The sequence below is a fragment of the Rana temporaria genome, chromosome 1 (assembly GCF_905171775.1).
Source record: "Rana temporaria chromosome 1, aRanTem1.1, whole genome shotgun sequence".
Lineage (NCBI taxonomy): Eukaryota > Metazoa > Chordata > Amphibia > Anura > Ranidae > Rana > Rana temporaria.
Window position 1 is genome coordinate 376795633 of NC_053489.1, and position 25629 is coordinate 376821261.

Sequence of the window (25629 nt, forward strand, 5' to 3'; positions counted from 1 at the left end):
GTCTATGGCCTGACGGACGCCCAGACGAACCAGAGACATCCCTGGAGGCTCAATGAGAGCCTGTTGCAAGACTCAGATACCATGACAGAGGTAATGAAAGAAATAGGCATTCTCATCAAGCACGGTGCTCAGCTAAAGAAGCAGAGAACCGAGCAACTCAACTCATTACGTCAGAAGTTAGACTCTGGAGGCCCAACATAAACGAGCTCAGATGGTACAAGAGAGTTCTGAGCTGAACATCACTCGCAAACAAATTACAGATCTGCTGTAGTATAAGGCCAAGGCGGCTATGCAAATCTGTAGACGGAAAGTCTATGAATCAGGCAACAAGTGTGGGAGAATGCTGGCCCAGATGATTCGATCACAACATTTGGCATCATACATACCACACATCACAAGCGAAGGGCGTAAAGCAGGGATCTTCAAACTACGGCCCTCCAGCTGTTGCAGAACTACAAGTCCCATGAGGCATTGTAAAACTGACATTCACAGACATGACTAGGCATGATGGGAATTGTAGTTCCTGAACAACTGGAGGGCCATAGTTTGAGGACCCCTGGCGTAAAGCATCTGTCCCTCAACAAATCTCAAAGGAATTCATATTTTTTTTACCATGATCTGTACAATCCCCCCCCCGCCTCCCCCGGACCAGACATCGGACTACCCGACTGCCTCTCACATGCCGGCCCTTACATCTGAAATGAAAGATGCTAGATGAACCGATCACCTTATCCGAGGTTAAGGCGGCTCTGAAATCCTCCAAACCAGGTAAAGCCCCTGGCTCGGACGATCTTACCACCTCCTACTATAAGGCCCTGCTTCCGTCCTTGGGGGGATCACTTGGTGCACCTATTTAATACCCTGGTTTCGGGAGGTAAATTTCACATCTACACCCTGCAGGCACAGGTAGCGGTGATCCACAAGGAGGGCAAGGACCCGAGTCAATGCGGCAGCTACCGCCCCATATCGCTGCTAAACACAGACATTAAGCTGTTCACAAAGGTGATAGCCACTAGGGTTCAGCGACATCTCCCTGACCTCATATCTCGACCAGGTGGGCTTTGTCCCGACCAGGGAGGCTAGGGACAACACGACCAAGGTACTGAACCTGCTGCATATCGCCGTTACAAAAACACCTTCTGTTTTTATAGAGACGGACGCCGAAAAGTCGTTCGACCGAGTGAACTGGCGTTTTATGTTCGCCACTCTGAGACATATAGGGGTTGGACAGAGGATGCTGAGCTGGATAACGGCGGCCTACACGAACCCGATGGCTCGGGTGAGGGCGAAAGGCACACTATCGGACCCATTCCCGATTACCAACGGGACCAGGCAGGGCTGCCCGCTTTCACCCTTCTATTTGCTCTGACCCTAGAGCCCTTCCTGAGACGCGCAAGACTAAACCCCGACATTAAAGGGATAGCCGTGGGTAACGACCAATATAAAGTTTCGGCGGACGACATGTTCTTTGACGAATCCGTCGGTCTCCCTACCAAACCTAATGCGTGAATTTGACTTCTATGGTAAATTATTCAACCTAAAAATGTATCTGACCAAGTCCGAGGCGATGGGTGTGGGTATCCCTCCGTCACACTTGACCCACCTTAAACAAAGCTTTAATCTGAAATGGACAGACACAGCTCCAACGTATTTAGGGACGCGTATACCACCAAGACTATCCAGTATCTTTAAACTCAACTTCCCACCCCTGCTTACAACAGTCCAGAAGTTGCTGGGTCACTGGACTCCACTCGTGGTTCGAGCAGATGCAGTATACTTAAAATGTCCATATTGCCCAAATTCATATACCTCATGCAGGCCCTCCCCATACACATTCCGGTGGAATACTTTAAAGCGGAGGTTCACCCGTATATATTACTTTTTTCCCTTAGATGGATGCTCGTTTTGTCTAGGGGAATCGGCTAGATGTTTTAAAATATGAGCCATACTTACCGTTTACGAGATGCATCTTCTCCGTCGCTTCCGGGTATGGGCTGCGGGACTGGGCGTTCCTTCTTGATTGACAGTCTTCCGAGAGGCTTCCGACGGTCGCATCCATCGCGTCACGGTAGTATAGAGCCGCACCGACGTTCGGCTTCTTTCGGCTACGAGTGACGCGATGGATGCGACCGTCGGAAGCCTCTCGGAAGACTGTCAATCAAGGAGGAACGCCCGCTCCCGAAGACCCATACCCAGAAGCGACGGAGAAGATGCATCTCGAAAACGGGTAAGTACGGATCATATTTTAAAACAAAATAGCCGATTCCCCTAGACAAAACGAGCAGGAATCTAAGGGGAGAAGAGAAAAAAAAAACGAATTGGGTGAACTCCCGCTTTAAACAGGTTCAATCTGTGTTAGGGACTTTTCTGTGGGCGGGGAAGCACCCCAGGTTACACAGAACAGTTCTCTCCTTACCCAAGCAATACGGCGGCCTGGCCATGCCAGATATGCGAACATACCATTATGCAGCGCAGCTGAAACGCCTCGTCGACTGGTGCCGCCGCGGGCCGACCAAACTGTGGCCACAGTTGAAACAAGCGCAGTGCGAAATTTTGTTACGACGCGCCCCCTGGTGCCAAGCTCTACAACAGAAAGATGTGCACCATCATCCTCTTATAGGCAATTCTATTAAAGTCTGCATAAGGCTATTGACACGGTTTAATTTCTCCTCGGATGCCTCGCCACTGCGCCCGATACTGGGCAGTCCACTTTTTGAACCAAGTCTTAGAGACGCTAAATTTAACGCCCTGCGAGAATCAGGATTTTTTCAAGCTTCACATTTCGGCGAGTCGGGTCGGTGGAAAACGACGGCTGAACTGGTGGACCCGGCGGGCCAATATCGGTTAGATTTCATGAGGGCCTATCAGCTTAGCCATTTTTTCCGAACCATCACACACCCCCCCCCCCCTGGCACCGGCCGACCTCTCACGTCTATAGAGGAACTGGGCCTGGAGTCGGGTACGTTACCACACGCCCTGTCACTGATGCACACAATGTTGATTACGCCGCCGGAGGGGTACCGGATCCCGTGCCTTGGTAAGTGGGAGCGGGATCTGGAGTGTCAATTCTCGACCAACAGGAAACAACATTCTCACGTTTACACACAAGTCGTCGATCTGTGCTAAGGTCCAAGAGACCAACTACAAAATACTGACGAGATAGTATAGGACCACGGCCTTGCTGAGTAAATTATTGCCGACAGTGTCAGACCTCTGTTGGAGGTGTCAGTTGGACAAAGGCACTCTGCTTCACGTCTTTTGGTCCTGCCCGCGTCTACAGACGTACTGGGAGGAAATCAGACGTATAACACAAAAATTTACTGACCGCGTAGTCCCCTATGACCCGGCGTACTTTCTTTTGCACGCAAATGACACCCCTGCACGAATATATAAGAAGTCTATCGTTCGTCATTTATTAGATGCGGCCAAGGCGTGTATCCCACTTTGCTGGAAATCTTCGAGTCCGACGGCCATGTGGCTGCGGAAGGTAGATGAAATTAACAAAATTGAGGACCTTGTCTTGACAAAACAAGACAAGAGTGAACTTTATTCACAGACTTGCCGACTGTGGAAATTTTTTACATATTCGGAGGAGGGCCAGACCCTCAGAGGTAATAAATAGAATCCCACGGACGGGGTATGCCCCCATTGGGCCCGCTGGTTTGACGGCTAGGTTTGTCCCCTGGAGCGTGCCGCCAGATGACGTTGGATGGCCATGCTCGTGAATTCACCCCCTCACCCCCTCTATTACCCCTCCCTTTCTCTCCCTCCCTCTTGTTACTCCATCTTCCCTCCTTCGGCTGCTCTCTATGCAGCGCCCGCAATCTTGCGCTCTTTTCTTTTCTTACTTGCACTTAGTAAAGGGAAAATGTGGGAGGCTGGGCCCGCCGGACCATGGCACCCTGACGCACCTTACGAGCACATGGGTACTGTACGGGGTTTGAATAAAGGTTGAGGCTGGAGGCGAGGATGCGGTGCAGATCAGGGTTTTCCCCTTGGTTGCCTGTGCCCCTGTCTCTGGCAGAAGCCATTACTGAAACTGTAAATTGACGGCTTCAGCCAGAATATGCACGTGTTTTTTCCCCCTCTGTTTGTATGTTCGTTGATTTCAATCGTTGTATTGTTTTTGCTGTGGTTCATGTGGACCAGTCTTCCGTTATGAATAAACAATAAAAAAAAAGGATCCAAGAGACGTCTGCCACCAGACGCACCAGGTCCACGTACCAGGAAAGGCGCGGCCAATCCGCAGCGACCAGGATTGTTGGCATCCCCTCCGCTTCCAATCTGCGCAACAGGTGAGGGAGAAGCTTCAGAGGAGGGAAAGCGTAGATTTAGGCGATAGTGACCCCACTGTGCCACCAACGCATCTGATGCCCAAGGGTCTCTTGACCTGGCCACGAAACATTAACACCTTCCGATTGAGACGGGACGCCCGAAGGTCCACGCCTGGCGTGCCCCATTTTTGGCACAACTCTGAAAACACTTCCGGGTGCAACGATCATTCTCCCTGGTCCAACTCTGCACCCCCGGAACGTACACAGCCGACAGAGCCGGGGCGTATCTTGTGGCTCACCGGAGGATGTGTGCAACCTCCACCACCGCGGCCGAGCTCCGCGTGCCCCCTTGATGGTAGACATACGCCACGGCGTTGTCGGACTGGATCCTGACCGAACGGTCCTGCAGACCCAGAAACCACTTGGGGAGACGCAGCCTGATAGCCCGGAGCTCCAGGACATTGACTGGCAGGCGGGACTCCACCTGAGTCCAGCGCCCTGGGCTGACTGGACACTCCAGAACGCCCCCAGCCAGAGAGGCTGGCATCCGTCGAGACCACTGTCCGATAGCACGGCAAAAATAATTTCCCGGTCCGAAGTACCGGAGAGGTCAGGCACCACACTAGGGAGGACCTGACCAGGCGACTTCACCCAAATCTGGTAATCCAGAGACGAAGGGAGCTTGTCCCAACGTGACAATCTCTTTCTGTAACACTCGGGTGTGGAATTGGGCATACGGACTTGCTTCGAAAGAGGCTACCATGGGACCCATAATTCTCTTGCAAATGCGAAGTGACGACCACTGCTGGGTCGCAAACCGCTGCACCGCAGATTGCAGTGTCTGGAGTTCTTCCGTCGGGAGAAAAAAACTCGCTTCTGAGGAATCCAGGACAACCCTAGGTATTCTAGTCGCTAGGATGGAACCAACATTGACTCCTGGACATTCAGTAGCCACCCGAATTATTTGGAGGGGCTGGCAGGTGATGAACCCATCCTCCAAGTCTGAGCTTAAAGAAGCTCTCAGGAGAAAGTCGTCCAGGTCCCCACAATAGCGATTCCGCGCTGCCTAAGCAGAGCCAGAATCGGAGCGAGCATCATTGTGAAAACTCGTGGTGCCGAAGCCAGGCCGAAGGGGAGGGCCACAAACTGAAAATGGTCCTCTTTGACTGCAAAACGCAGAAACCGCTAGCGTTACGCGCGTATGGGAATATGCAGGTACGCGTCCTTAGTACCCAAGGACGCCACGAAGTCCCCCTGATGGAGAGCCGCCACTACCAAGCGAACAATTCCATCCTGAATCTTGCATTTTGACAAAAGAGTTAAGGGCCTTGAGGTCCAGGATTGGACGGACCCCCTCCTTTTTTGGGGACTACAGATTGGAGTAAAAAAAAAAACTGAAACCGTTCCCTTGAAGGAACCGGCATAATCACTTCCCTGACCAGCAGATCCTGACCAGCCCCTGACAGGGCCACCCGGCGTACCGGAGGGAGATAGAGGCTGGAAGGAAAAATCTGTTTGGTGGACGAGAGAAACCATCTTGTACCCCGAGGAAACCTCGCAAACCCAGCAGTCGCAAAGAGGGATCTCTACCGAGCCGCACATTCCGCAAAGTCGGCCCCCCACTCAAGTGTCTGGCGGCAGCAGACCTACATGCAGAAGCAGGCTTGTCCGCAGGCTTGTTGGGCTTGCGGTACCAGGTGCGCTTTTTGACCTACAGCGGGCGCCTTGGCACCCTGGAAAACGTTTTCCTGCCGCACCTGGGGGCGAAACAATCGCTTGGGGGAGGTAAAGGAGGGACCCTGCTTATGACGAGGCTCCTTGCTCTTCCCAGATTGCGGAAGCAGAGTGCTCTCGCCCCCTGTAGCATCTATAATTATGTCAACCAGGGATGCCCCAAAAGGCCGTACACCCTTCAAGGGTAAGTCCTCCTAAGGACCCTTTAGAGGTTTGGTCCGCAGACCAACACTTTAGCCACACAAGGTGGCATAGTACCACCGCGTAGGCGGAGGCCCTGGAGAGCAAGGGGAGCGTATCCAGGGCCAATTCAGACAAACTGCAGGCCCTGCACCAACTGGTCAGCCAGGAGCATTATGCGCCTCCAGCTCCTGCAGCAGGGACTTTGCCCGCTCGGTAATTGTCCGACACTAGAGCTCCGGCCAAAACCGGGCTCACAGGCATGGTTGGGGTAGGAGCCCCTGTTCAGACTCCATGTGGACCCACCGCTTATGCCTCCTTAGTATGCCAGGCAGACACCCACTCGGTTGCAAAACAGAGGGCAGTGGACCCCCAGGGAACTCACCACCCCCAGTTGTAGTGTTAGCTGAAGCGCTGAGAAGTGCTGGTTGCGCTGTCCCTCAGGAAGCTCTTCTCTGGCTTTTGCTGCGCTATTACAGGCACTAGAGGCCAAGACTTTTCCAAGATGGCTGCCGTATGCAGGAAAAAGCATGCGGGCCACAAGAAAATGGCCGCCGACCTATACACACCGCGTCCGCGGCAAAATGTCAGCCATACATGTGTTTAAAAACAAACACACAGTGACAGCAGAAAGACAGCACACACAGCAACTCCCCCAACAAAAACAGCACCTTACAGTACACGGTCTCCGGTAGTGACAGAACCCCAGGAGGGCCCCCCTTACAGCCGCCACCCAGCATGGGGAAGTAGAGAGGGGAAGGGACAGAGGAAAGCAGGGTGGACCCTCATTGGACCTCCCCAAGGAAAGAACCAGCCATACCACCTTGCCAGGGCAAGGGGCCACTACTTACCTGTCCTGCGACCGCCAGCTGGAGGCATTCCGGACAGAACCAACGTCCGCTAAACGGCATGGCTGTCGGCCAGACACACTGTGACAAAGCCATAAAGACTGGTCATATGTGTGCCCTGGAACATGTAGTTCCCTGGCCACCCCTGGAGCAAAGGGGCATGTCGTGGACGACCTAGAGCTGAGCTCCGGCACATGCTCGATGGCCGAGCATGGGGGGACTACAAGGGTTAAGACCCAGCCTGTCACCCAGTCGGCAGTTAATAGAAGATATCAGGAACAAAAATAAAATAAAAGCGAAAAAAAAAAAAAAACGCAAAAAAATTCCAGAGTACATGGACTCCAGAAGGCCATGTCTACTCCTGAGGCTAGGCAGAAAAAAACTGGAGCTGCTGAGTCAGAGAGTGGGTTATACACGGGGGACCACGCCCCCTGGGAGGAGCTGTACTGAAAAGTGTTTTAACACTTTTAGTGCTGTTTTTTTCTGCCTAGTCTCTCCTGGAAGGAAGGATTTTAATACCCCAAGGTCAATTTCTGCTGTGTCCGTCCATGAACGGAAGAGAAAGACAGTTTTTAAAAAATATTTATATTTTTATATGTAAAATTGTATTATATTCGACTTTTAATTAAGATCATGAATTAAAATTTATATTAATTTATTGTTGGCCATTATTGGCACCTTTTGTTGCAGAAAAGCTCAAGAAAAGCTCAAGAAAAGCTCAAGAAAAGCTCAAGAAAAGCTCAAGAAAAAAGTGCAGTCTGCATTCTCTAACCCTCTCTTGCATCATATCTGCAATCTCCAACTTATACACACTGCTAATAGCATTAGCAAAATTTCCATTTGGTGCATCTCTAGCAGACATGATACAGGAGATGGTCAGAGACTGAAGACATGATACAAGAGATCAATGCAGCCTACCAGTGCATGCAAGCTGCTGCCTTGCCAGTGCCTGTTGATGCAGTCTGCCTGTGCTCACAAGATGCAACCTCATCAGGTGTCTATAGATGCAGCCTGCCTGTGCCCAGATCAGAGCAGCGATCCCCCGCTGTGTCACGGAGCTGGATTTGAATTGCCTGAGCTGCAGTAACAATGTCCCACCTCCTGTGATCACATCACACTGGCATTGAATCAGTGTGCAGTCTATCACAGGAGGTGGGACATTGTTACTACAGACACCCAGACAACTCTGCTCCCTGACTCGGGAGATCGCCGCTCTGTAAGGAAAGGAGGGAGGACAGGACCTTGAGCCGCCAAGATAACACCCCGCAATGGGCGGCACCAATAGCACCTTATCTGATTTTTTTATTTTTATCTGCAAAATGCCGAACACACCATTTACGGCTGCCAAAATTTCAGTGCATCCCTAATTTGAATACCTTAATGATATGCATTATTAATATGTCTTGTTATTTGACCTATAGAAACTTGTCGCTTCTTATCTTTATCGCCCTTATATAAATCTACCCAACAATGTTGCAGAATTTTTGTCTGTATTACACTGATCCATTCCAGCCAGCTGCCCAATCCTTTCCAGCTACCCGGAACAGCAGTGGGACCCACAGAGCCATGTGGAATGCCAGGCCTGCACTTTACTTTGACAAGTACTTTGATTACTTTAATCTTATCCTATTAAAAGTCATTATTTTAATACTACACTCATGTCGGTGCCACCCCCTCCCTGTTTTTCCCTTACATTGTCTGTATTCTGGTCTCTTATTTAAAAAGATCAATAAAAAATTTAAACAGAAAATAGAATACAAATTTTGCAAATACACACTTTTTTCAGACACTTAAACTTTTATGCTCTCAAATCAAGTTCTGGGAAATGTATTTAGCAAAAAAACAAACCTGAAGAAACCTCTGTCCACAGCAGAGCGGTTCATGATGACAGAATCCTCTTGGTTATATCCAGTATAAGAAGCAATAGCAACAATAGAATTAATGCCTATATAAGAAAAGTGAAAAAATACACAAAAAACTGTAAATATATCTGCTAAAATGGCTGAAAATAGAAGTATTAAAAACAAAATCAACTGAACATTTAGGACCATTAAAGGGGTTGTAAAGGTAAAAGTTTTTTTACCTTAATGCATCCTATGTATTAAGGTAAAAAAAAATCTGACCTCACCGTTCTAAAATCCCGGGCACGTGCTTGTCATCTTGTTCAGTTCCCAGCCTGGCCGTTGATTGACTAGGCTGGGCGGATTGATAGCAGCGCAGCCATTGGCTGGCGCTGCTGTCAATCACAACGGATGACGCAGCGTGCCAGGGGGCGGGGCCGAGTGATACAGTTGGCGGCTATGCCCGCCGCTGTATCATGGGAGCGCGCTCGCAAAAGCTTTCCACCATGCGAGGGAGCTTGCATGAACGTGGAAAGCTTTTGCGAGGAGGAGCCAAGACAGCCGCCGAGGGACCCCAGAAGACAGGATTCGGGGCCACTCCTGCAAAACGAACTGCACAGCGGAGGTAAGCATAACAAAACAAAATTCTGCCTTTAGTGTTCCTTTAAAATAGCACCCTCAAAACTAAAGTGGCTGGCATAAAAACTTTAAATCCTATCCCGTCAGCTACCAAAAATCAATATGGCATGAATACACGTGGCTAATCTCAGATCCGATCACTTTTCCCAGGACACCGTTTACGCAAGAAGAGATAATATTTTATTGACTGTATCCAATGACCCTACTACAAGCCTCAGTCAAAGCTCTTCTAGCACATGTCTGCATTATGTTGTCTGGCATTTACTCTCCCCCAAATCACCATCAACTGTAGTAGCTCCTCTATAGTTACTACTCTAAAATACATGGCACTTAGGCTGCATTCACACCTGAGCGTTTTGTCGCCTGAAGCGCGACGCCCCAAAACGCTAGAGGGGAAAAAATATATTATTCTCTATGGAGATGGTTCACATCTCCACTACAAAACGCCTGACACCGAACGCCTGAAGCCCAAGCAAGTTCTGGACCCTTTTTTGTCGCTCGAATTTGGGCGTTTTACATTGGTGACCCTAGACCTGTATAAAATCGCGGTAAAAAACGCTGCAAAACGCTACGCTCAGGTGTGAATGCAGCCTTACTCTCGCTTGGACCTTTTCTTTGTGGACCAATTCTACCTGGAAAATATCCGCTCATGTACTATAGAACCAATCATTTCAGACCATGCCCCTTTAACTGTGAACCTTCTCCCAGTTTCTGCAGGACACTTAGAACGGACCTGGTGGTTAAATGAATCCTTATTGGATAATGGCATAGAGGAGGCATTATCTCTTAAAATGAAAATATATTTTGAAATTAACATGCCGGGAGAAGTGTCTGAACAAGCTGTCTGGGAAGCCCATAAATCAGTAATTAGGAGTGAATTGATAGCGCACGGGTCCAGGATTAAAAAAGAAAAACAAATAGATAAAAATCGATCTGCAGCGATTAATGAGCTAGAGATTAACCAATTCTCTACCGCCCATAGACATATGACGTCCACAGATGAGATCTCCCATCCTGGGTGGACGTCATGACGTCCTGGGCTTCCCGGCCGCCTAGGGGGCCCGGGGCATCGCGCGGGACCCGATTCGCGTGCACGGCGGCTGCGATTTCCGCCGGGCAACCGTGATTGCCCGCAATCACGGCAGGACTGTGATCAGTGTGTGTAAAAACACAGATCCACGGTCCTGTCAGGTGAGGAGACCGATGTGTGTTCCCAGTACAGAGGAACACACATCAGTCTCCTCCCCTTGTGAGTCCCCTCCCCCTACAGTTAGAATCACATTAGGGAACATACCCCATAGTGTTAACCCCTTCCCTACCAGTCACATTTATACAGTAATCAGTGCAGTTTTATAGCACTAATCTGTATAAATGTGAATGGTCCCAAAAATGTGTCAAAAGTGTCCGATATGTCAGTCGCAATGTCATGGTCACAATAAAAACCGATGATAGCCGCCATCACTAGTAAAAAAATTTAATGAAAATGCAATAAAACTGTCCCCTATTTTGTAGACGCTATAACTTTTGCGCAAACCAATCAATATATGCTTATTGCGATTTTTTTACCAAAAATATGTAGAAGAATACATATCGGCCTAAACTGAGGAAATTTTTAATTTTTTACGTTTTGGGGATATTTATTATAGTAAAGTAAAAAATTTATTTTTTCCAAAATTGTCGCTCTATTTTTGTTTATAGCGCAAAAAATAATAACTGCAGCGGTGATTAAACAGCACCAAAAGAAAGCACCATTTGTGGGGAAAAAAGGATGTCAATTTTGTTTGGGAGCCACGTTGTGCAATTGTCAGTTAAAGCGATGCAGGGCCGAATCGCAAAAAGTGGTTGACAACCGAGGACGTCCATGGACGACCTCGACTTTGTGCAGTGATATCTGAATGATGCCTGCAGCTACAGGCATCATTCAGATATCACAGTCTTCAGCGTCCGATTCTCTGCACGATAAGAACAATCAAAGTGGCAGTTCCACCTCTTGATCGTTCTTATAGGCAGCGGGAGGGGACATCCCCCTCCCGCCGCCATCCGGTGCTTCTCCGTGCTCTCCGGTGCCATTAGGGGGCCCGGAGAACGAATCGGCCGGTGCTGGCTGGGAAGCATAGAGATGACTGGTGACCAGATGGTCACCAGTCATCTCTATGACCGTTGAAGGCCCGGGCGCGATGTTATGACGTCACGCCCAGGTACCCAGAAGTAAACAAAGCTGCAATCACAGCTGTCGGCATGAGATTGGTGAATTTTTTTTTTCACGATCTCATGCTTGTAAGCCTGAAGGAGAGATGTGGTGTCTTATTGACCCCACATCTCTCCATAAAGAGGACCTGTCACAGTAATTACAGATACAAGGGATGTTTACAAGTGATCAAAAAAAAAAAAAAAAAAAAGTGTAAAAATAAAAAAAAAGTAAAATTTTTTTTTTTGTTTTTTTTTTTTAAACAACCCTGTCCTCGGTAGCTCGAGCTCAGAAGCAAACTCGCATGCAAGTCCCGCCCATATACAGGTCATTCTTAAAAAATTTGCATATTGTGATAAAGTTCATTATTTTCTGTAATGTACTGATAAACATTAGACTTTCATATATTTTAGATTCATTACACACAACTGAAGTAGTTCAAGCCTTTTTATTGTTTTAATATTGATGATTTTGGCATACAGCTCATGAAAACCCAAAATTCCTATCTCAAAAAATTAGCATATCATGAAAAGGTTCTCTAAACAAGCTCTTAACCTAATCATCTGAATCAACTAATTAACTCTAAACACCTGCAAAAGATTCCTGAGGCTTTTAAAAACTCCCAGCCTGGTTCATTACTCCAAACCGCAATCATGGGTAAGACTGCCGACCTGACTGCTGTCCAGAAGGCCATCATTGACACCCTCAAGCAAGAGGGTATGACACAGAAAGAAATTTCTGAACAAATAGGCTGTTCCCAGAGTGCTGTATCAAGGCACCTCAGTGGGAAGTCTGTGGGAAGGAAAAAGTGTGGCAGAAAACGCTGCACAACGAGAAGAGGTGACCGGACCCTGAGGAAGATTGTGGAGAAGGACCGATTCCAGACCTTGGGGGACCTGCGGAAGCAGTGGACTGAGTCTGGAGTAGAAACATCCAGAGCCACCGTGTACAGGCGTGTGCAGGAAATGGGCTACAGGTGCCGCATTCCCCAGGTCAAGCCACTTTTGAACCAGAAACAGCGGCAGAAGCGCCTGACCTGGGCTACAGAGAAGCAACACTGGACTGTTGCTCAGTGGTCCAAAGTAATTTTTTCGGATGAAAGCAAATTTTGCATGTCATTCGGTAATCAAGGTGCCAGAGTCTGGAGGAAGACTGGGGAGAGGGAAATGCCAAAATGCCTGAAGTCCAGTGTCAAGTACCCACAGTCAGTGATGGTCTTGGGTGCCATGTCAGCTGCTGGTGTTGGTCCACTGTGTTTTATCAAGGGCAGGGTGAATGCAGCTAGCTATCAGGAGATTTTGGAGCACTTCATGCTCCCATCTGCTGAAAAGCTTTATGGAAATTAAGATTTCATTTTTCAGCACGACCTGGCACCTGCTCACAGTGCCAAAACCACTGGTAAATGGTTTACTGACCATGGTATTACTGTGCTCAATTGGCCTGCCAACTCTCCTGACCTGAACCCCATAAAGAATCTGTGGGATATTGGGAAGAGAAAGTTGAGAGACGCAAGACCCAACACTCTGGATGAGCTTAAGGCCGCTACCGAAGCATCCTGGGCCTCCATAACACATCAGCAGTGCCACAGGCTGATTGCCTCCATGCCACGCCGCATTGAAGCAGTCATTTCTGCAAAAGGATTCCCGACCAAGTATTGAGTGCATAACTGAACAGAATTATTTGAAGGTTGACTTTTTTTTTTATTAAAAACACTTTTCTTTTATTGGTCGGATGAAATATGCAAATTTTTTGAGATAGGAATTTTGGGTTTTCATGAGCTGTATGCCAAAATCATCAATATTAAAACAATAAAAAGGCTTGAACTACTTCAGTTGTGTGTAATGAATCTAAAATATATGAAAGTCTAATGTTTATCAGTACATTACAGAAAATAATGAACTTTATCACAATATGCTAATTTTTTGAGAATGACCTGTATGTAAACGCCGTTCAAACCCCACATGTGAGGTATCGTCGCGTGCGTTAAGAGTGTGAAACAATTCTAGCACTAGACCTCCTCTAACTCTAAAATAGTAACCTGTAAAAAAAAATGTAAGCGTCGCCTATGGAGATTTTTAAGTACCAAAGTCTGACTCCATTCCATGAGTGTGTGCAATTTTAAAGTGTGACATGTTCGGTGTTTACTCGGCGTAACATCATCTTTCACATTATACAAAAAAAATTGGGCTAACTTTACGGTTTTGTTATTTTTTAATTCATGAAACCGTTTTTTTTCCCAAAAAAAGGTGTTTGAAAAATGATTGCACAAATACCGTGTAAGAAAAAAAAGTTGCAATGACCGCCATTTTATTCCCTAGGGTGTCTGCTAAAAAATATATATATACAATGTTCGGGGGTTCGGATAAAATTTTCTAGCAAAAAAATGTTGATCTTTACATGGAGAGAAGTGCCAAAATAGGCCCGGTGGTCAAGTGGTTTAACAAGAGACATTTGGATCTAGCAGAAGCTCAGCAATTGGAGACCCTGCAATGTAATATAGCACAATGTCTGGATCGTAAAACTAAAAACAAGTACAGATATTATGCACACAGGTTCTATGAACGAAGGAATAAATGTGGTCGGCTATTAGCCAGACAGCTTAACAGCAGAACTCCAGGCATGCTCATAATTAATTACGGTAGTTCAAAATAAAAATATAGTGGAAACTCAAGCCATAGCGGCAGAGTTAGATATTATGAAATTTTATAAAATATTCAATCTGGGTCGTCAAGTGTTATGGAGGAACAGCGAAGGGTGGAGACCCGAGACTATATCGAAGACTCGGCACTGCCCTCCCTGCAGTTTGTGGTGATTGAGGAAATAGAGCGACCAATCACCATTTATTAACTAAATGGAGCAATATCGACTGTCAATAGGTAAAAGTCCAGGGCCAGATGGCTAGGGGCATAGAATGAAACGTGTGTTTTTTATGGTGGAATCTGTATAGATTGGAGAATTGGTAAACGCATAGGGGGGGAAAGGTTGGGAAATGTGGACACGGAGGAGGGGGGTTAGGAAGGAATAAGAGGTATATAATATTCACTTTAGATAGAGAAGATGGTCGTATGGCTCATAGGAGCCTTGTACATGACTTTTTTCTTTTGGGTTTTATTTTTTTATTATTTTTTTTTTAGAGTGGTGTTAATATGGCTCATAGAAGCCTCTTCATTTCTCATTTTTTGTTTTTTGTTTTGTAGGAGTGTAATGAGGATTTTTTTTTTTTTTTAAGTAAAAAAAAAAAAAAAAACACACAACACTGTAGTAGCTCCTCCCCACCACACTGCTATTTTACAATCCACCCCCATCCTCATGTACTGCATACATAGTGGCCACTTACACCATATGCAATGCACTCCTTCACTACTCCATTTTCTCCTCTGAAAATATAATACTTCCTGTAATCACACAGGTCATATCCTCTGGCACTCTTCTTTTTAAAATGCTATCCACTGTCATACACGTCAACCTTTCTGTATACAGAAAACTTTCAAATTTCATGTTGGGAACAAGACACTGTACACATTGTTTCTACTTCTATCGCTTCCTCTGTATTTGTAAAATAAGCAGCCCTAGATATTCTTGAAAACATTTTCACTATTAGCAAATAGTATTTATTTAATAAATATTTATTCAATGTTCTGTCATGTTATTTGCAAAAACTGATTTGCTTTCACTGAAGGGCCCATTAAAATCAATATTTGATCATATTGTGCTGATGAAGGGTGATTTTACAGAGGGCAAAATCAAAGCGGCTATCAAGGGTCTGCACCCCTCATAGGCACCTGGCCCTCATGGATTCTCGGGACATTACTACAAGAAGTTGTCAGTTGTTGGTGACCTATGCTCCTTTAATGATCTGAGGAAAGGCTTGGCTTTAAGCTGCCTTTATTCATGCCATCCCTAAACCTGGGAAGGACCATGGTGACTGCCAAATATCACCCAATTTTATTAAAGTAGGTCTCAAATTGGTGACCAAAGTTCTGGCATACCTTCCTATCCAATTACATCCATCCGGACCAGGTGAGGCTTGTGCCCAATTGCCTGATCAGACCCGACCCCTAATAGATGTTATATCGTGGGTGCAATCCAACTGGGACAATCAGGGACAGCATGATGTTGTCACTAGACCTTTGTAAGGCTTTTGACCCCGTCATGGGACTACCTTTTTTTATGCACTAAAAGGCTACGGCCCAAAAATTTTGGGGGTGTTGCAGACTCTTTATAATTTACCCACAGCGAGAATCCAGGTTAAGGGATACACCACCTCAAATAGATATCCATAGGAGGAAAGCAAAAAGGGTGCCCCCCATCTCCCATTCTTATGGGCCCTGGAACCATTGGCTACCAAAATTAGGAGTCATCGAGACAAAGGGCATACACTGTAGGGAGCTCGAGCACAAGTGTGCTACATTTGCCGATTAATTGCTCATGCTCCTCTCGTCCCCAGGCACGTCACTGCCAAACCTATACCGAACATTACGCTACTTCTCCATGATCTCAGGCCTTTCCATCAACCATTCAAAATCGGTTGCTCTCAACCTCACTGGACACGGACACAGAACAACTACACATATCGTTTCCATTTAAATGGCAGACAAAAACCCTTCCATACTTCGGAATCTTCCTAACCCCCACAATAGATAAACTGTACCAGGCAAATTATCCCCCCTTATACAACAAGATGGTGGCTGATCTCCAACAATGGGGTAAAAAACCTCCGTCGTGGTTCGGTAGACTGCACGTGTTCAAGATGAATCTCTTACCAAGGCTACTGTATTTATTTAGAACGATGCCTATCTCAATTCGTATACCAGACTTGCACTCATTTCAAAACAAGGTTTTGAAATTTATATGGGGGAATAAGACCTCGGGTGAAAAAGAGCACCCTATATATGCCGAAGATGAGGGGTGGCCTGGGAGTTCCGGACTTGGCTAGATACTTTTATGCAGCCCAATTGGCACAGCTAATCCGCTTCCACTCAACACCCCCCGCCAATCTACCTTGTATCCCACTAAACCAGTCACTTGATGTGGCTGCGACCAAAAGACAGACCAGCCATGATGTGTCCTACACTATCATTTTCATTGAACCTATGGGACAGACTAACGAAATTTCATAATTTAAAATCCCCACATACTCCCATGGCCCCCCTAGTGGGCAATCCAGACTTCACCCCAGGTCTCAATTCCCAGTCCCTCGCTTGGTGGACAAACAAGGGTTTGATACGCATAGCTGATCTCTGTGATCATAGGGGGATTCTAACACAAGGATCCCTTCAAGAGAAGTAGCTTCTCCCAAATTCAGAAATGTTTAATTATGTGCAAATAGTGCATTTTTTGCACAACCTGCAACACGCAGCCGAGATAAGTACCCCATTGAGGTGGATGAGGTTACGTAGAACCTTTGATAAGAACACTGGCTTCATCTCCAAAATCTATAATATACTGACCTCCACTCCAGAAAAAAATTTTACATGACAAAGTGGGAACAAGATATAGGCAAGTAAGGAGGGGGGGCAATTGGGACTTTGAATGAAACAGTTGACAGGTAGGGGTTGAGTTAGAAAAAGATCAAGTTTATTACATGTATATAGTACTGATGCCTCACAATGTGAAAGGTAGCATGAGCTACATAGTATGTGTATGTGCTACATAGTATATGTACATAACAGTCAACATGATAAAACCAACAAGAATGGCTTAGGGAGTAAACTCTCATCTTTGTTATTCCTCTCTTACTACTTCTATCCCTTTCTGTTTTCTTCTGGAAATTGACTGTGCCCCCCCCCCCCCTCCAGGGGACTGGGACCGTTTGCATTTCTCTTCTAGACTACCGTAAAGTTGACTGGTTGTGCCAGCGTTTGTTCTTTTCGGAATTGTAATTATACGGACACTGGATGTGCAGGTCGGTAGAAAATGTTTTACTTTTCTGTTAAGATCACGATGTACAATTATCATAAGGCAAACAGTTTACACCAAAATGTCAAAGGTTTTGCAATTTTCAATAAAAATCATAAAAAAAAAAAAAAAAAATCTTTGACATTCCGAACAGGGACAGGGGCATTTGGAGGGGGCCTATGGGCTAGCCTTCTACCTACATGGAGGCCAGGGATTTTGTCTGCTTCTCCTGGCCAGAGCATGGAGGGGAGCCGGGTTCTGAAACCCTTTGACTGGCTGAAGTATCTACTGGGATTATGCAGCCAGGAAGTCACCAGAACAGTGGGGCATCTGCGAGAACATTGTGTCGGACAAAGCTGGGGATATGGAACTCTTCATAGGCATATTTCTTATCTTGCCCCAGCTGGTCCTGGAGAGCTGCATAATCCAGCATTAGCTCATTTTACCTGACTACCAACTTAATATCAATGGTTTATACCATTTCCAACGGAGATGTGCCACTTGATAACAGATCCGAGTGGGATCTGGGGTGGGACATTTAGAAACGAGTGATGTAATATACTTTATGCAAAACTGTTCCTGGGCATCCAGATGGGCACGCCCTGGCTAATCAAGACTTATTGTGGACATGTTTTCCAGCACATAGACAAGGGAGGCAAAGTGGGGAATTCCTGTCACCAAGCCATACTGATGAGACTTGTCTAGGTGCCTAGCTGTTAATGTTTAAAGGTTGCATTGTCATGTTTTTACTGGTTGCAAGTTTTATCAATGCGAATATCCCCTGGTCCAGAAGCTTTTGCATTACAAGCACCTGCCAGTTCATAGGCTGTGCTGCATTCAGCTCTCCCCTGTTCCAAGCTCAAGCAGAACTGTGTTTATTTGAATGTAAGTTGGATACATGCATTTATTAACATGTGCGCTGTGGCCACTTTCATGTTTTCTTCCCAGATCCGATACACACTACTACACTGTAATTCAAGCTCTGATTGACCTTTGTATCAATCCCTCTGCTCCTCCATCCCTGTGGGATATCCTGCTCTCCTGCCCTTTTAGTTAAGGCTGCTGGCTATTTCAACTAAGCTTGTAAAATCTAGCTGGATCCCTGACCTTTTAGCTGCCCCAGTCTTGGAATCTCTTCCCTTCCAAGTACCTTTTCAGATATCTTATCAATTTGCACACATACCACTATTAATATTTCTGATATGTCTGATCTCATGCGTGCAGAGAAGATTTTTTTTTTCCCTCTTTGGTACCAGTCCAACAATGTGTTCTTTTGTAGTAATAATTAATATGAATGTGATACATCCTATAGGTGGGGCTAATAAAAACCCTGGATAATGAATAAGTAAATCATGTCTTGTAAATTGTATGTCTATATCTGACATGGCGGTTGCCTCACTTAAAGTCCCACAGCTCTTTTTCTATAAATTAATTTAGGGATGGAGGCCACCATGTGTGCTATAGTGTGTGCCAGGTCACATCCAGTTCACTGTTATGACAAATAATTGGGTGGAAGACACATGCTCCAAGTGACCTGTCACACCTAACATTTTATTAACTTCCGTTTACTGCCCCTATATTATAACATTGTTCAGCAATTTATTAGATTTATTCTTTATTCCCATTAGACTCCTATGTTCATATCTTTCCATGTATTATCTTCGACCCAGTAAACTTTCCAGATCACCTCCCAATCCCTTGTCCGGTTTAGCTTGGGTTTAAGGGGGGTCGGGGGGGGGGGGGGTTTTCGCTGTCTCCGGGGTTGCGATGTGCAGCAGCCCATCCCCTTCCCCCCCCCCCCACTTTTTGGTGGGGACGGGGCTTGACCTCCTGCACATCAGCGTCATGCTTTGACGCCATATCCAGCGGTGTCATTGACGTTGTTTAAACATCCTTTTTTCACTGCTGATGGTTCCTCCACATGCAGCTGGGTATCCCCACCCCACCTCTATTGTTCAGTATGGCCAATCAGGCATGACCTGATGGGGCCCCTCCCTGGGTATGTGAGTATATAGTAGTCTTGGAGCAGCCGATGGTTCATTTGCTTGACTATTCAATCATAAGGAAGCACACTGAATTCACACTCAGGTTACCCTCTTCGTTGGGAGCTCAGCTATCTTCTTTTGGCATGTCCTTTTTTCTCCCTTATTTCGTTTTATTTCACATACACCCCCTCATGTAGTTCCCTTGTGGGAACACAGATATTCTGCCACATTTTAAACACCTTACACTTCTAAACATTTAATTAATCTCCCCCTTTTGAGACATATTTTTTCAGGAACACTATGTACTTTGTGAACACTTAGTCAATTGGATCAAGCTGTGACTACCGTGTTGTGCTCTGGACTCTGTTCTCCGTCCCTGGAGGGTTCCCCTTTCTCAGTCCCGGGGGAGACATCATGCCTGTTACCCCCATCCTCCCTGGCAGACATCGAGCCTGGCCTTGGGGCTGCGTAGTGAGTATCAGTCTGTCCCCCCTTATTCTAAGGACATCATTATCAATTCTTGTCCATTTTCTTTCCAGCATATTACGTTACAACACTCCTGATGAATGTCTAATGCCAGGAAACGCTTTGTGTGCCACTAGAAGCCCAAAGTTACCTGTCCCCATTATGTTTAACCCATTTATCTTATGTACAATTATGTGCATTTTTATTTGCATTGCATGCTATGTAGCAGCATATTTAGCACAAGTCATGCGACTACCTATTTAATACAACATTTTTCTACAATGTAACAATAAACCATGTCTTGTAAATTTTATGTTCGTCTATATCCGACATGGCGGTTGCCTCACTTAAAGATGGAGGTCGCCGTGTGTGTAGTGTGTGCGCGTGCCAGGTCACATCCAGTTTACCGTTTTAACGAATAAGAGACTGTCAATGAACGCAAGAGAAAGCGGAAATGCGAACTCCTACGCAAGTCCTGCACGCAATTGTAAACGGCGATCACACTGCATGTGAGATATCACCACAATAATTCTAGCACCAGACCTCCTGTGTAACTAAACAGGGAAACTGACCTGTAAAGGCTTTTAAAGTGTCACTTATGGAGATTTGTAGGTACCATAGTTTGCCACCTTTCCACAGGCCTGAGCAATTTTAATCATGACATGTTTGGTATCTATTTACTTGGCATAACAACTTTTATTTTTTACCAATAATTGGGTACTATGTGTTTGTGCTCACTAAAATTCATCAAAGTATATTTTTCCCCCAAGATTCATTTGTCCAATGTAACATGATCAGTGAAAGTTAAAGAAAATCCCAACATTTTGGGTTGTCCCCAGAAACAGCAATACGGAGGAAATTTTCCAATGGGGGCACTAGTTCTGGTGGCCTGGGGCCTCAAGGGATTCCTTTAATTTGCAGAGATTTCCTATCACTTACTGTTTTGGCTACGGAACAGGAAGTGAAGGGAAATCTCTGCAATGGGACACAGATGGCGGGGGGGGGGGGGGGGAATCGTAATATCTGACAACTGTTACACCAGCCCTACCTCTATAGAAAAAAAAAAAAGTTTGCCTATAGTACATAGAATATAGTAATTCAAAACAAATTCCACCCAAGGAAAAACAAAAAGGAAAAAAAAACAAATGCTTACCAGCGGGAAGTTCTCTGAAACGCAGGTACTCCATTGATCTGGTGGTAACCAAGGGCTTTTGAGGGTAATATAGCACATGAGCTAAAGTATCCATACGAACATGAAAATTGGTAATATAGACGCCCATAGCTTGTTTACCCATAGCAGACTGGTAGGTATTCCTAGGAGACTAAAGAAATGTTTTAAATTTAATTTATGGCTATTAAGACCTTTGGGAAAAGTGGTATGAAAGAAATCAGGGCAGGTACAAAGAAAAGAACCTGCGTTAATCCAGGTTTAAGACAACCACACAAAACAGCATTACATCACGATTGGACCATTTACTTTAGAGATATTTTCAAGCAAAGAGTGCAAGGACTGCTTTACTGAACTGACTTTTAGTATGCTTCAATATAAAGTATTGCTAAAATTAGTAACTTGTATTGCTATCTTTAGGCCCCTTTCACATGGCTGTGTACGGACTCCATTTTGCTCAGCAGGGATCAATTTGTTGATCCCAGCTGAGAAGACGCATGACAGGTCAGTTTCGTGCAGGGACGGACCTTTTAGAGCGCCGCTCTCCTCTATGGGGAATCGGATTAAAACGGACCGCCTGTCTGTTTTCATCCGATCCGCCAGACGGGTCCCTCCGTTTTCACCAGGTGATCTGTCCAGTAATGAAAGTAGTTGGATGAATCCACGCAACATAACCAGGAATATAAATATATGTCCAGCGAAAAATATGTATATAGAAACAGAGATAGAAACCCTAAGATTATATATATATTTTTTTTTTTCAATTGTAAATGAGTGAATAAGTTAAAGGAATATATTTAGGTGGCTGCCTCTACATGTTTATCCCACCTAGGTGGGATAATAGATGGAATTGAAAAAGCTAGTAGAGTTGGCGCCAGCCTAATAAATTCTTATAGTGCGAGTGTGCTTTCCAAATACATGTTCTAAAATGACCATAGATATGGAAAAATATAAAATATAAATAAAAAGTAATGAGAGATTAAATAAAATTAAATACAAAAAGTGCACGTGAATTGTGCTATGAATAAAAACAGTCCATGTGCAACTGTGCTCTCTTTAACCCCTTCCCGACCGCCGCCTGTACATATACGTCGGCAGAATGGCACGTACAGGCACATTGGCGTACCTGTACGTCCCTGCCTAGACGTGGGTGGGGGGTCCGATCGGGACCCCCCCCCCCCCCCCCGACTTGCGGCGGTCGGGTCCCCTCGGGGAGCGATCCGGGACGACGGCGCGGCTATTTGTTTATAGCCGCTCCGTCGCGATCGCTCCCCGGAGCTGAAGAACGGGGAGAGCCGTGTGTAAACACGGCTTCCCCGTGCTTCACTGTGTCGGCGCATTGATCGCGTCATTCCCTTTATAGGGAAGACACGATCAATGACGTCATTACTACAGCCACGCCCCCCTACTGTTGTAAACACACACACACAGTGTACACCAAATCCTACAGCGCCACCTGTGGTTAACTCCCAAACTGCAACTGTCATTTTCACAATAAAGAATGCAATTTAAATGCATTTTTTGCTGTGAAAATGACAAAAATCCCAAAAATGTGTAAAAATTGTCCGAAGTGTCCGCCATAATGTCGCAGTCACGAAAAAAAAATCGCTGATCGCCGCCATTAGTAGTAAAAAAAAAAAAATAATAAAAATGCAATAAAACTATCCCCTATTTTGTAAACGCTATAAATTTTGCGCAAACCAATCGATAAACGCTTATTGCGATTTTTTTTACCAAAAATAGGTACAAGAATACGTATCGGCCTAAACTGAGGAAAAATAATTTTTTTTATATATGTTTTTGGGGGATATTTATTATAGCAAAAAGTAAAAAATATTGCATTTTTTTCAAAATTGTCGCTCTATTTTTGTTTATAGCGCAAAAAATAAAAACCGCCGAGGTGATCAAATACCACCAAAAGAAAGCTCTATTTGTGGGAAAAAAAGGACGCCAATTTTGTTTGGGAGCCACGTCGCACGACCGCGCAATTGTCTGTTAAAGCGACGCAGTCCCAAACTGTAAAAACACCTTGGGTCTTTGGGCAGCAATATGGTCCGGGGCTTAAGTGGTTAAAGAAGTGCTGGATTTTGCATAGTAAAAACGTGCTTTGTGCTAAATTCAACACTGTTGACGTGTTCCACACAGTGACCCCCACTGAAATTGATTGTTTTGCCAAGTTTGACATTGATTTTGATCATCCTGTCTACAATTAAATCAAAGAGGCACGTGTAGGTCAGACAAATATAACATAACATTTATAATGAAATAACCACAAATGTCTTTTCTGTGCTCACATCATTATCAGTTTTATTCAACCCCCAATTGACATTCAATCTTAGTACAACATCCTTTTACAGTTATAACAGCTTTTAAACTTGAAGCATAGCTTGACACAAGTGTCTTGCAGCGATCTACGGGTATCTTCGCCCATTCGTTATGGGCAAAAGCCTCCAGTTCAGTCACATTCTTAGGCTTGCGCACTGCAACTGCTTTCTTTAAGTCCCACCAGAGGTTCTCAATCGGATTTAAGTCTGGTGACTGCGATGGCCACTCCAAAATGTTCCAGCCTTTAATCTGCAACCATGCTCTAGTGGACTTGGAGGTATGCTTGGGATCATTGTCCTGTTGAAAGGTCCAACGTCTCCCAAGCCTCAGGTTTGTGACGGACTGCATCACATTGTTATCCACTATCTCCTGGTACTGAAGAGAATTCATGGTACCTTGCACACGCTGAAGCTTCCCTGTACCTGCAGAAGCAAAACAGCCCCAAAAGCATGATTGACCCCCCGCCATGCTTCACAGTAGGCAAGGTGTTTTTCATCATAGGCCTTGTTCTTCCTCCTCCAAACATAGCGTTGATCCATGGGCCCAAACACTTCTAATTTTGTTTCATCAGTCCACAGAACACAATCCCAAAACTTCTGTGGTTTGTCCACATGATATTTGCATACTGAAGTTGACTCTTCTTATTCTTTGGAGACAGCAAGGGGGTGCGCTTGGGAGTTCTGGCATGGAGGCCTTCATTACGCAGTGTGCGCCGTATTGTCTGAGCAGAAACTTCAGTACCCACATCTGACAAATCTTTTGTCAGTTCCTCAGCAGTCACACGGGGACTTTTCTCCACTCTACGCTTCAGGTAGCGCTCAGCAGTCGAAGTCAGCATCTTCTTTCTACCACGACCAGGTAGCGTTTCAACAGTGCCCTTTGGCTTGAATTTGCGAATGCTTCCTATGGTGTCTCTTGGTATGTTTTTTTTTTTTTTTTAACAGAGATGTTTTATTGAGACAAAAAAAGCAGGGTTACATATGCACATGTATAGAGAAGCACAGTATTTACACAAACATCAGGGGAAATTTGTAGGGCTCATAGCAAGTCCAAGTCCCTAGCCACTGCACCTCGTCAGGGTGAAAAAACAGGATGTCCGAATCCCCATCCGTACCACAGGAAACGTAGCGGGGACCTTCAACAATGCCCGCCCCCCTCTGAGGATCATATAGTAAGGGGGAGAGGAATAGACCAGAGAGCGCAGAGAGGGGGGGGCTGGGGGGGGAGGGGTGGGGGGGGAGAAGGCAATAGGGAGCAGCTTATATTATACATGAATAGTTCAGCATCCGAATCCGGGACCACCTCTAGCCCCTGGCATCAATCCACATAGACCACACTTTGTCAAACTTCGCCGGGCACTGTCTACTCTCATACGTGATCCTGTACAGCGGGAGCACTTTATTGATAGACAGGGTCCAAGAATCCACCGTAGGCGGGTCTGCCGCCTTCCACTTGAGGAGGATTTCCCTCCTGGCATAGAAGAGGGAGAAAGTAAGAAATAGTTTGGAGTATCTGTCCCCCCCCACCTCCTCCAAATGGCTGAGGAGGAGAAGTAGGGGCTCGACCGGGATCTGCAGCCCAGACACTGAGCCCAAGACCTCGGCAACCCGGCTCCAGTAGGGCTGGATCTTGGGGCAGGACCACACCATGTGCCAAAACGAGCCCTCGTGGATCCCACATCGCGGGCAAAGGGGGTCTCGCTGGGGGAAGATACGAGCCAGCCTTTGAGGGGTGTAGTAGGCCCTGTGTAAAAATTTTATCTGGATGAACCTATCTCTAGCTGCTATAAGTGACGGGATGAACACTGAGACACATTCCTCCCATTTTTCGTCATCCAGGTCAGGTATATCAGCCTTCCATTTTGCAAGTGTGCGGGTCGACCCAGTGTCATACGCTACCGTCAGATAAAGATAAAGGGTAGATAACGGGCGCCCCATGGAACGTGAAGTCAGGAGTCGCTCAATCGAGTCCGATTGGAGTGTGAGTCTGTCCGGGAATTGGGCTCCGTATGCATGCTTGAGCTGCCAGTACCGGAAAGTCCACTGCGGTGGTATCGAGTACCGGTTCCTTAGCTCCTGGAAAGT

General features: G+C 45.9%; 1 protein-coding gene across 1 annotated transcript in view; it reads right to left on the bottom strand.

The window, feature by feature from the left end:
* Positions 1 to 25629, bottom strand: part of POLR2B (RNA polymerase II subunit B) — a 601249-nt gene that overhangs the window by 308226 nt on the left and 267394 nt on the right. Inside the window, 2 exon segments of the mRNA XM_040322519.1 lie at positions 8885 to 8981; positions 21206 to 21374. Coding sequence (XP_040178453.1) covers positions 8885 to 8981; positions 21206 to 21374 — 266 coding nt within the window.